We start from the raw sequence: 12784 nt of genomic DNA, 5'->3' as shown, positions 1-12784 counted from the left end.
TTTAGAGGAAAGCAGGCTTCAGCTTTCCTTGACAACAGAGAAACTATAAATATGTAATACTGATCATATGTCCTTCTGAGCACCAGACCAAACAGGACCCGTGGTGTCAGATATTACTGATGTCTCCCTTCTTTCATGTAGGTTGAGTCAATAAGACCAAAATTCAAACACCTAGGCACCTACATGAATATTCTGGACAGCACCAGAAGGGAGCTTTGAACGAAGCCATGTGCCCACTGCCCTGGAGGTCAGATGCTGTGATGGCAGAAAGCTAACAAGAGAACATCTAGTAGTGCGGAGAAGTAGCAAGGGGTCCTAGGTTGACGGTGAACTGGGATAAGAGACAAGTAACTGAATTGCCTCTGTGAGCAAGGCAGGACAAGAGGAGTATGCTGTTTTATCTAATCATTGTGAGGGTTTCCTTTCATAAAGAAAAGATGCTTCAGTCAGAAGCTGGATATTTTGTGTCTGTTGAAAGCATCAGATAAGTTGGCTAGACTGAAAAAGTTCTGAAAAAGAAGCCCAGTGCATACTCTCTTAGAGTATGTTTTAATCAAAATACCCAGTCTTTTTGACCAACTTCTTCTGACATTATTTTTTGGGGCACTACCACCATCAGATCTCCATTTCTCCATTTCCTAGAGACTGTTCAAGCTCCAAATGGCTCCTAATCCAACTTTCAGGATTTTTTCCCCCTATTTTACAAATCGGTAAATATAGTCACAGAGCACGAACACAGCTCTCCAGGAACACACAGACATGTCTCCCCCATAAGGCCAGTCTTCCCCCCTTGCTCAGACAACTTTCATTTAGCACTTTTCAATCCCAATGACACCAAAAGCTGAAGGCAAGCAGCTGCCTGGTGGATGTAGCTGGTGGAGTCCAGATTCCTGCAGTCTGGAATGATAAGACACCTTAAAAAAATAAAAACAGGGAGACTGGAGGGACTTAATGGATCCACTCAAGGGTGAGGTGGGTTCACCAGGAGCCTTTAGAAGGAAAGGGACAGAGCTGATGCATCAGATAGGAGAGAAACATCCTCCAGCTTCATTAGTGACTTCCATTAATTGCTGTAGATGAGTGGAAATACCCCTACTTACAAAGCCGCCTGGTAGTGGCATGGAGCTAAGCCAGGCCTCCTCCGTAACACACTCCTGAAGTTTACTGTCGGAGAAACGTCTTTTATTAAATGTAAACAGCATCCCGCCGGAGGTCAGAGCCTTGCCGCTGCTGCGTATCCCAAGGTAATACCACTTTAAGCTCCACATAAACTCTTAAACAGTTTCTATCCTAAAACCAGACCGTAGGTGGTACAGTTTTTTACGATATGTTATAATAGTGCAATAAATCTGTTAGCTTAAAATCGAATCTCCGTGGCCTTTTAGAGAAATCATCATTAAATGCAAGGCCCTGTTAATGATGCCATCCCAGTGAAATTGTTTAATCTGCTAGGGGGGTGAAAGGTCACCAAATGAATTTTTTATAATACATCAACTTGACACGCAATAGGGAAAACTGTAATAGATAAAAGCAAAGGAAAAGGGCACTGTCTTCTTCTGATAGGTCAATAGCAGCCAAGAGAGTCACTCATCCACTTTTCCTTCACTACCGTGCTCCTTTTCCATTTAATATGGACACCCAATTAATACCTCAGCACCATAGACAACCTCATTTTAGGTGAATTATAGCAATTTCTTCCCCCTTCTCTGAAATGAAAGTGATCACAATACATCATAGCATTGTGCGAATTAACGTTAATTGATTCGAGTTACCAAGCATTGATGGGCCACTTCTATAATCTGGTCCTTATTGGGAGCTGGAAGGGATGGAGGGAAGATTAGATTGCATCCTCCGTTGCTTTGACGACGGCGGTCACCTGATGGCTTGTTAGACAGTTGTACGCTTCTATTGCTGGCCCCAGTGGGGTCGTCAGTAAACTGGAGTGATGTCCAAACATCATTACACGCTGCTCCGATATTAAAGCAAAGGGATTAGCACCTTATTGCAAGCAACCTGGATTTGTCATTGTGCTGTCGTTATCCAATTTCCAGATGATAATGTGACTGTGGCCTGCGGGCGCAGGGTCCTACAGCCAAACCAAGGTGTGTGTGTGTGTATCTATCTATCTATATACATGTATACATATATATACATGCATACACCCCCACAAAGACCCAGCACCCGAACCCATTTAACTCTTTGCTCACCAGGCTCCTGCTAACAAAGCATGTGGAAGAATTTTTCTCCCTTTCCCATCCAACGAACAGCAGCAGTCAAGAGTGCGATGCGACGGCAAAGTGGGCTGACCTGGGAGATGACACGGCCGTCACTCACTCAAATGTCACGCCAGACAAGCTCTGCTGATAAAGGTGACACCGCTCACATGTTAAATAAGGCAGAGTAGGGAAAGGATCAGTCCCTCAGAGACATGGCTGGCAGCTCCTCTCTGCTGTGTGCACGTGTCGTGTAAATCATCGCTTTTACTGCAGGTCCCTCTAATTGTTAAGGGGGAAAATGGACAAGCACATAACATGAGCAAGGCAGGTTTTGTTTGACAGCACTGAGGCACCAGCGCTGGGACCAGATCTCTTTCCACTCCCTGAGAAAGACAGTGGGGACACTGCTGGTTCTCCTGCATGTGTCTGAACATCCGTAACTTCTGGGGAACATTGGGGAATTGGGAAAAGCTCCTCTTGAGCTGATCGCTCCATTTTTAACTGAAATTTAATAACACAAACTCCTCCATTTCAAAGATCCACACTGATGTGGGGAATATATGGCAATATATCCTTCCTTCCCTCCACTGAGACCTGCAAAGCCTGTTAGCACTCCTTTTCCCAAGTCCCTCCTACCCTCTTCATCTTCCTCCTCTGCTCTCTCCTGGTCTCCTTTACTACCTCCTGCTCCCTTCCCACAGAGGAACCAGTTGGTTTCTGGAAGATGATTGCCAGAGCAAGCTGTGGTTTCCACCATGGTTACAGTGGGGATTAGGACTTCTAATTGCCTGGCAAATTTTTAGATAGGTTTACCATGTACAGCAGAAACTAACAGAAATGTAGTTTAAAAATAAGGCTCAGAGGGGGAATGTACCTTGGGGAATTGGTATCAGTGATATACCCTTTAATACCTGCACTGCCAGAAGGATTCCAGTCCAGGAGAGCAGTGGTGAGAAACTATTATTGTCTGATTTGCAGTGGCAATGTGAAGCTCCATGATTTTTGTCCAGAAGGGTATTTTGGAGATTTGTTTGCAAACTTGCAAGGGAAATGTTGGATTCACACAAGGTTCATATACAAAGGGTCAGACTACTTTGAATGTTTTGGGGTTTTTTCCCCCCAAAGACAGACACTCCATCTTATGGACAGTCATCATTGTAATTAGCAGTAATCTATATTGTGGCACTACTTTCAACCTGCACAAATGACTTATATACCTACTCTGCAAGGTATATGTTGTATTTATTTAAGTCCCTGAATAAAAAGCATTTCTGCTTTAAATTTCAATTTAATTCCTTTACTGATCACAGATGGGAGACATAAGACATCTCCTCAGTTTCCCCACTCTGAATTCAATTTGAAGGAAAATGCTAAAATAGCAGACCTGGGCTCTAACATCTACACAGTCAAAGACCTTGTGTGGCATCATCATCACCAGTATGACTGATATATATATGCTGATAGTTCAGTTTTGATGCCCATTCAGTTCCTGTGTTTTCTGCTAAATTGCCATCAGAAGCAAAAAAAATTATCAAAAGGCTTTGTGATAAAAAAAAGTCACCTCTGGGATCCAGAATTACTTCCCTCACACTCTTCACACACACTCAGGCCTCCGTTGCCACCATCTTCCATGCAGAAAGATCTGCCTGAGTCTCTGAGTTTTTGCTGACCCTCTACCTCTTGTTGACCGATCCCATAACTACCCAGTTTCCCAGTTTGAAAAGAATTATAAGCAGAGAACAAAATAGTGAAGTTCATTCTTATTCCTAAAATGAAATCATAGAATCATAGAACCATAGAATGGTTTGGGTTGGAAGGGACCTTAAAGATCATCTAGTTCCAGCCCCCCTGCTGCGGACAGGGACACCCTCCACTAGACCACGTTGCCCAAAGCCCCATCCAACCTGGTCTTAAACACTTCCAGGGATGGGGCATCCACAGCTTCTCTGGGCAACCTGTGCCAGTACCTCACCACTCTACGGTAAAGAATTTGTTTCTAACATCTAATCTAAATTGACCCTCCTTCAGCTTAAACCCATTACCTCTTGTCCTGTCACTACACAGAATATGATCACACAATTTTATATGACATAACACTGTTTATACATGTATTAGCCTCCACTTTATTCAGATGAAGTTTCTTATCCCATTGCTCCTATAAATAACCCAATACAGAATTCCATTCCTCTGATTAGAAACCTTCACTGTAAATTTTTTCACGTGTTGCCAAGTTAAATACACTGAGATCTTTTATTCCTTACATCATAAACTCCATTTCCATGATCATCTTAAATGTCCTTCCCTGTACCTACCTGAATTGAATTTATCTTTTTTGTACATCAACAAGGACTCAAGAATATGCCCTCTATAGTATCCCTATGAGCATGTGACTTGAAATTATGTAAGCTTAATTTTAAGGTGATACTCAGGACCTTAAACTGTAAGGTCCTGAGTATCACTTTTTCGAGCCTCAAGTGCTGCAACAGCTGCAGCTCCGAGGTCAGGAGTTTTAGCATCCTGCCTGTGCTTACCCACTGGAGGAAAGGTTGGATCCCTACACAGGAAAAAAGCTGTAATCTCCCTTTTTTAAACCCCTGTGCAATTACATACAGCAGCCGGCCTGAAACCTGCATGAAGGTTATCCAGCCCAAGCACTTTGGGGTGAGGATGTGTTAGAATTAATCTAGTTTGGACCTCTAACCCTGCCTGTGTATATGCCATGTGACAGAGCGAATTAGTAGTAATTTCTCATTTAGTCCTCTGCATAGATGAGCAGTTCTTTGATGATTTGCTTCACTTTTATTGCTTGCTGTGAGTCTCAATCGTCGTTATTTCATGCACCCACACTCTATTTCACCCCAAACCTAACTCTTAATAAAGAAATATTAATGCCTGAAAATTTCAGTTTGTAGCAGGTTAAAGGTCCATCAAGAAGGAGCAAAGCAAAGCACCCTGCGCTAGTCCAGATATGCACTAAATAGCTTCTGGATGACTGTCCGGCTTTATATTTCTGATTTTGCATAAAAGTACCCACATCATAAACACATAAAATACATTTGCTGTTGTGCTGTCTTGTTCTTTAACTTTTATATTTATATTGCTATTAGGCTACCTTTGCAAAACAGAGATTTCTATGTGTAAATACATTGCAGTATGTATTGATATACAGGCATTCACAGGAAGATGAAGCTATGTGATAGCTATTGCTCTGATTCTCCAGCTGTGCAACACTATAACAGTCACAGCAATCACCTCCGTCTTTCCTTGACAAACCAATGAGCTGTGCTTGAAGTGACCCTAACAAAGGAGTTAGTTAAATTAAAATCATGTAAAAAAACATTTCAACTCATAACTGACAAATATTTTTTTTAAAGTCTTGGCAATGTGATATACAGACTTACTGCCTTGCTACCTGACCACAGCAAGGTTTCCAAGGCTCCCTTCAGCTTCACTGTCCTGGGCTGCAAAGATGAACACCCAATCTCTGCTAATCAAAGATTTTTTTGTCATTGTCTTGATGTAAGAGGAGCCACTAGTTTGAAATCACAGGGAGACTGGCCCAGCAAGAGTGCAGGTTCAGTGTGTATCTGACAGCCTGATTGGATTTTGCACAACTCAGGAGTGAAAATATTTCCCTTTTCCTTCCATGGAAAAATACACAGGAATACTTAGCCTGACATCATCCCAGCCCCTTTATCCTTGCCTGTGCTAGCATGTGCTGCCTAAAGAGAGACAGATAGACGGTGGGGATACTACATGTCCCAACAGGAAAACCCTGATTTCATTTCACAAGTTATCTGTAGCCTTATTGCATCAGAAATGTCATCCATGAGTAATTCCAGAAAAGCTATGACTGATGGGGAGTAATAAATAACACTGCAGAGGACCCCAAGCAGCTAAGGGTGGATGAGCTCTGAGCTGGTCCTATGATCTGGTGATGTTAGTACTCTATTGAATATACATTCCAGGTCTTCCCCTATTGAGACAGTGCATCTAGGGCTTTAAGCTAGTGTTTCTCTTGTCCCTGTAATAAACCAGCCTCCTTCCTAGGGACATCTCCTGATCCTTGCTGCTCGGACTGATTTCACAGAGCATGCACAGATGGCAAGGCAAGCCCCAGCTGGGAGAACAGTCCCCAGTGTGGAGAAGATGTCATTTCTGCCTGAAAAAAAGCAGGCACAAGGTTTCTTCCCTGGCACACAGAAGAGGATGGTCCTGTCCTTTAGGTGATCTCTGCTTCCCTCCCCCCATGACGTTTCACTGATGCATTAAGGAACCTATAGGCATTTAATAGGGTTCTGATGAACTTGTTCTGAAAAATCTACACCTTGTGCTGTTCCCACAGTGTAACTATTGTTCCTCCTCCTGTTCTGATCATCAGTAATGAACACACTGAACGAGGGGTCCTGTACCCGTCACACTCTGCAGGCTACGGCATGTCTTGGGATAGTGTAAAGACATGATAACATTTCCTATCACAGGCTATAAAACTTCCTGCAACGTTTTTTGCTGTCTCATTTTGTAGCATCCTACATCATAACACAACCCCCCCACACAGTGACAGCAGTGATGTTAGTTCTCCTGATAAAAAATATTGGGTATCTTCAGAGTTTGGCCCTGATTTAAGATTTGATCTTGCAAATAATAATTTCCCACTGTTCTTAATACAACACAACTTAAAAAAATAACCCAAAACCAAGAAACCAAAACCAAACAACAAAACAAAACAAATATTCCTATGGTCACAGACTGATGTTCTTTCTGTGGGTGCTTCACTACCATAAGCCACACGGTGCCTACTAGAAAATTTAAGTGTGCGAATAGTAGCTTGTATCACTAGCAGCCAACAGACATCAGGATGGTAGAGGGGTCAGTGGCAAATGTTAGAGGATATGGTATTAATTAGAGAAAGTAAGTCTTAGACAAATCCAATTTCTTTCTTGCATAGATGGAATATGCTTATACTTGGGTAAGGCTCAGTAGTGCACAACATCAAAAAATAATATTATGCAATATCAAGAGAGTACACAATAAGGTTGCCAAACATCAAATCCCATGTCCCCTATTAAAAACAGATGGGATATTACCTTTTTCATATTTCCCATATGCTTTTAATACAGATTCAGGATCTGAGGCTGAAATATACTGTGGTCTGTTCCCTTCCCAGCCTTGCTCCTCACAGCCTTCTCTGCAGATAAGGGCTGCCATCTGGTCCATGTAAATAGTGGCTGCAAGAGGCTGAAAAGAGCAAGACAGGGACAGAGAAAGGAGGGACAGAAAGAGTTGTTTGTTGCTGTGGAGGAGAGGAAATAAAATGACCTTCAAAAAACTGAGTCTTGGTACAGAACATCGATAAAAAATTAGTACATACGCATTTGACCAAAAACTAGGTAACTGACAGAGCTCAAAAGGTAACTCCCATTGGAGGGTGTCCTGTGTTGTTCTGTCAAGATCAGCTGCTGCCCTGATGTTTTATCTACATCAAGACACAAATATAAAGATAAAATGCACGGAAGGGTTGGTAGGCTGATACATTATGGAGAGAACGTGGGCACCTAGACCATGTGGTGTGTTGAATCCGCGCAAACAAACCAGATGGATTGGGTCCTGGAAAGCTAGAACTGAAAAGGAATTAGCGAATATTGTGAGCAGAGGATCGTGGGCTCTCCTATTTCTGTGGAAAAATGGACTAATGGGATCATTGAATTCTGTCGGCAGAAAATGGGATTTAGTACTACTTTTGCATATGGCACTGATATGGAGGACAATTGTTGGCTTTTCAGACTTACACACTTCAAAAAGGATTCAGAAAACACAGACAGAGAAAGCAGGAAACACTCTCCAGAACTCAAAACCTTCAATTTATTAAAAAGCAGACAGCTAAGTGATTTGATTACTCTGGAGGTATCTGGAGGAGGAGGAAGAGTCAACGCCCAGAAACTCACTGATGTAACCGTGAAGGAAAGAACAAGAGATTCACAGGAAGCTGGAGACAGAGAGGCTGACAAGAGAAAGTGGGCAAGTACTTGTGACAGCAAAAATGTTCAGGTAGTATTGGATGTGTCCACATCTTGTACCTTCAAGACCAGATGGTTTTCTAGAATAAGTATTTTAGCCAAAAAGAAAGGTCAATGCTGAGGTATCGAAGTGAACAGCAGTGGCCTGTGTCAGGCAGGAGATTGAAATCAAAGATCAAACAGTACTTTCTGGCCTTGAAGTTTAAAACTACATGAATAAAGGTTTAGATCTGCAAGTTAGTTAAGGCAATAACCTGTCTTTCATAACACATCTCTGGTGTTACATCACTTCATAAACATTTGTAGATTTAATTATTTAAAATTTAAGAGCTATTGTAGTCTGAACTTCTTTAGAAACATTGACTTTATCTAATACTTTATAGTTTGAGGGCAAACATACAGGAACTCTGTTCCTGGTTTAAAGCATCATGGACACCTCTGCACTACAGAGATCCATGAGCACCAGCAGAGCAACATGGTAATTCACACTCAGGAGTCCGCTAGTACTTGGGCATAGCTCTGTCAGGAAAACTTTACAGTGTGTTTTACTACGGTTAGTCATATTTCAGTCAACGGAGACATTATTTCCTTATCTTAATAAGCAGATCAAGTGATTAAATTGCCTCACTACTAAATCAGTATCTGCTGATGCTGCATCCAATACTTACCTCTTGTTAGCTTCTGCTGGAAAGAGTAAGGCAGGCTGAGTCACCATTAAGGTATCAACCGGCAAGCCAAGGCCTCTCTGAAGATCTCCAGTTTGATGAGTGTTGATAATTGTTCTGGCCAAACTCTTTAAGTTGTCACTTGTCAACTCATTTCTTGGATGGCCTGGTGGATCACCAAGTTCAATGATGAGCACTCTTGATGGAGTAGCCATATCAGATGGCTGCAGAGCTCGGGTACTCACTGGTCCTCTCTCCACTTTCTGCGAGCTAGACCTGCTATGAAAGGCTGTACAAAATGCCATGTTAGGGCAGTGATATTTCTTTTTGTTATCATTGGCCGAGATTACCTTCAACATGCTTTCACCTCCCAGCACATGGTGGACTATTCTGACTTGGTCATGACCAACCTTCAAGAAATCAGCTAATCGACGTATTGTACTTGCTTCAATCTCTTCACCAACAGCCTCGGTTACAGTGAAAGCCACAAGAAAGGAAAGGCCAGTAACTATTTCTACAGGTTCCTTCTCATGCAGGAGAACATAGAGAAGATTGTCCTCAAAGCTAAAGTAATTGGCTCCTGCCCCTTCACTCAGTGAGAAAGAAGATGGGGTTGGAGAGACATATTTCCCTTGAATGAAAACACGAAGGCTGAGTGGTTCATTGTAGAATATAGCAAGGGGCAGTCTGGTTGCATTTTGGCCACTGAGGAGGTAGAGTCTGAAAGTCAGAGGTGCTAGGTCTGGGAAGCAAATCGTAGTAAGTTTGGTGGATGGCAACACAGAAAAGAAAGTAGAACGATGCTCTGCAGGATAACATGATGCATGTGACGTCATATCACTGAAGGTGTCCATAAAGTTGCCAGTCACTGATACCACTGGAAACAGTCTTTGGCTGACCATGCTGGGGTCCAAGATTTCTAGGATGACAAGTGCATGATCTGCCTGTTTGCAGAAGTAGCCTTGTACTGAGGGCTTGAAGATACACTTGCTGTCATCTCCATAAATTCCTGGAGGAGAATAAAGGGAGATGGGAAGAGAAAAAAAAAAAAAAAAAAAAAAAAAAAGAACTGTTACAGACATAATCTCAACAGTTTGTGGTACAGCTGCTTATTTTCCCATTCAATGCTGAAAGTCACTTTTGTTGGTGCTAAAATTTTACATAGTTTTAAGGGAAGCCTGAACGCTAAGGGATGTTAAATAGGCAGAAACCACATCTGCCTCAAGATGTCCTTGAGCTGAAAATGGTTGAAGACTGCTAATGAATGACAGAGAAGTACCATCCACACTTGCCTTGTTCCTTTTAGATATCAAATTATGGCCACTGTTGAAAGAGCAGACACGCTAGATAGACCTTTGGTCTGACCCACCACTATGTCCCTATGTCCTTAAGTCTTCTACCTTCTCCTGCTTCTAAGCCTGTAGCAGGGTAACAAATCAGGGCATCACTGCAATTCTTTGGAAAGATAATTTAACTCTAGATGAAACCCTCTCATTCCACTCACAGGGATCGCATCTCAAACAAAAAAACCTAGAAAGCACCAGAACATCATTAATCTACTCCAGCAGTGAACCATCTCACCAAGTTTCAGAGCTAGAAGAAAGCACCAGATTCAGACACCTACAAATAGTGGAGATCCTTACGTGTGCTCCAAGAGTCTAAGCTCCCATTGCAGTCAGTGGAGATCCGGAGTTTAAATCGTTTTGCCCACAGGCAGGAATCTAGTATCGCATGGGATGCCCTGAGGCATCTGGGAGACGTGACACAGAGTCTATAGAAGACCTATGCGCTTCAAGGGTGGCAGCTGGAGGCCTGGTGGGACATCCCACATTACGTGAAATAACACTAGATGCACATTTACAGTAACTGAAACACCTCCAGTTCCCCAGTTATCAATACAGACGATGCAGTTTAGAAAGCAATGAAGTTTGCCCTAAAATACCTCTGTTTCGTCAGCTGTATTGCCCTTTACTATCCTCTGACTTTACTGACCAGAGGTAGGAACCTGTCCCCTAAACACAAGCGCATAACATCACCTGGACTTCTTAGGGTAGCTACAACATCTGTAGATGTAACACATGATCCATAGGAGTGCAAAAGCCACTTTAGGGAACGCAGGAGGTATTCTTGCACTGAATATAACAGGAACTAAGACAATTCCATGCATGTCACAATTTGCCACCAAATCCCATCCAGTCAAGAGGATGCTTTTATGGAAGGATCTATACAGAAGAGATGTAATCTATACAGTCTTCTGAGCTAGGGTATGCTCCATCTGACCAAATATAGGTCTCTGCTTTAAGATGAGAGAAACTGTGCCTCAGGCTGTAATGATGAGATCATCACTGATTATAAAGAGAGAATAAAAGTAAATGAGTTCAGATACGGGCACCAAAAACATAAACATTTCTGCCTGGAGCATCTTAGGAAAAGATGTGTGTTTCTGTTTTTCCTTCCTCCCTTCAAAATAAAATCAAAGGAGGAATTTGCTGCTGTAGCCAGCTATAATCCTGCCCTCCCCGAGCCTGCTCCTTTGCTAGTTAGCTGAGCTCATGAACGTGTTAGGCAAAGCATGGCCAATGTCTAAACGAATTCTGCGTTCCTCATTCAGCGGCTTTGGGGATGTGCGTGCAGATTGGCAATGCCTGAGGCTAGTGATAAAAAGAAAGGGACAGCAATGTCCTTGAGAGTCACAAACTTTTGGATGAATAAAAAGTCACTCCCCTTACCAAGGAAACGTTAATAAATGTGAAAGTCACTGTTAGAAGAAAATAACAGACTCCTGGAAAAGAAACGAGCTATGAGGAATCAGTCTGGGCTCTGCTTATAGTTACACCTCGATGCCTGGATCCTGTGGACACCTATGATTTATTTCAAGGGGATTCCTCATGTGCAGACTGCTACCCAGGTCTGCGAGCGTTTCCCAGAATGAGCTCTCGCTTCGCACATCACCGAGGAAAGCAATGAAATTACATAAATGTCAAGCTCTGTTCAGGGAGGAGGTCCAAGTGAGATAGGATCTGTGCAAAAGCCCTATTTTTAGACACCAGCTTACCATTTTTTTTCCCTTTTTCTTCCCTTTCCCTTTTTTTTTTTTTTTTTTTTTTGCTTTATCAGTGTAAGTATTTTGCTGTCGGTGTGTGCTGGGGGCAAAGGGAGAGGGAGCACCAACTCCATTCAGAAGCAGCAGTGAAAACGCTGCACTCAAAGACGTTTGGTATTGTCCTGGAGCGCTGGGAGGATGCACCCTGCAGCAGGCAGCCAGCCCACAAAGGCTGACATCTCATCGTCTGCTCTCCCAGAAGCCCCCCATCTCCCTCCAGTGACATTTCTTTTGTCTACAAATGGGATTTGCTGATATTTTGTGATTTCCCAGGACTTTCCTTTGCCCTGTGTGCCTCGCAAAGTGGGTTTTCTAGGTTTCCTGCACACCCACCCGTGCATGCACACGCATCGTTGCTTGTCTCCTTCCAAATGGCCTTATCTGCCAGTCACAATTTCTGCAGCCTGCAATTTCGATCACTTTTAAATGAAACCCATGCTGGCCTTAGTAATCATAATGTCATTTACAATTTACCACAAAACACGTTTATTCAGTTAGTAGCACATTGGAGAAAGAGAACTCCATATGAACTCGCCGCTGAAGCCCTAATCTGATTATTTCCTCATGAAAATCCAAGCAGGGGTGCTTGTAAGAGGGGTCTGAGAGGAGAAGGAAAAAGTGAGTCCTGGCCACAGCTGACTCTCATAATCAATGCGAATAGATAAGTGACGCGGCGTGTCAGGGCCAGCAGCTAATCTGCCCCGGGGCTTTCCTCTAAAAAAGGCCAGAGTGGACAGGACTTAATAAATACTGAGTGACCACTGAATATTGAGCTGACATGTG

The 12784-nt window shown here is 42.8% G+C and overlaps 1 protein-coding gene across 10 annotated transcripts in view; it reads right to left on the bottom strand.

Annotated features, from left to right (window-relative positions):
• PKHD1 (PKHD1 ciliary IPT domain containing fibrocystin/polyductin) overlaps positions 1 to 12784 on the bottom strand; it is a 272265-nt gene that overhangs the window by 21626 nt on the left and 237855 nt on the right. For 9 of the 10 annotated variants that reach the window (XR_012834977.1, XM_075750415.1, XM_075750420.1 and 6 more), the window contains one exon: positions 8902 to 9907. The exons of the other annotated variant lie outside the window; for it this stretch is intronic. Coding sequence is in view for 8 of the 9 variants with exons in the window: in XM_075750415.1 (XP_075606530.1) it covers positions 8902 to 9907 (1006 nt within the window). In the remaining variant the exon portion in view is untranslated. The remainder of the gene's footprint in view (positions 1 to 8901; positions 9908 to 12784) is intronic. 10 annotated transcript variants of the gene reach the window in all.

The sequence above is a fragment of the Balearica regulorum genome, chromosome 3 (genome assembly GCF_011004875.1).
Source record: "Balearica regulorum gibbericeps isolate bBalReg1 chromosome 3, bBalReg1.pri, whole genome shotgun sequence".
NCBI lineage: Eukaryota > Metazoa > Chordata > Aves > Gruiformes > Gruidae > Balearica > Balearica regulorum.
This window is presented reverse-complemented; position numbering and strand designations above follow the sequence as displayed.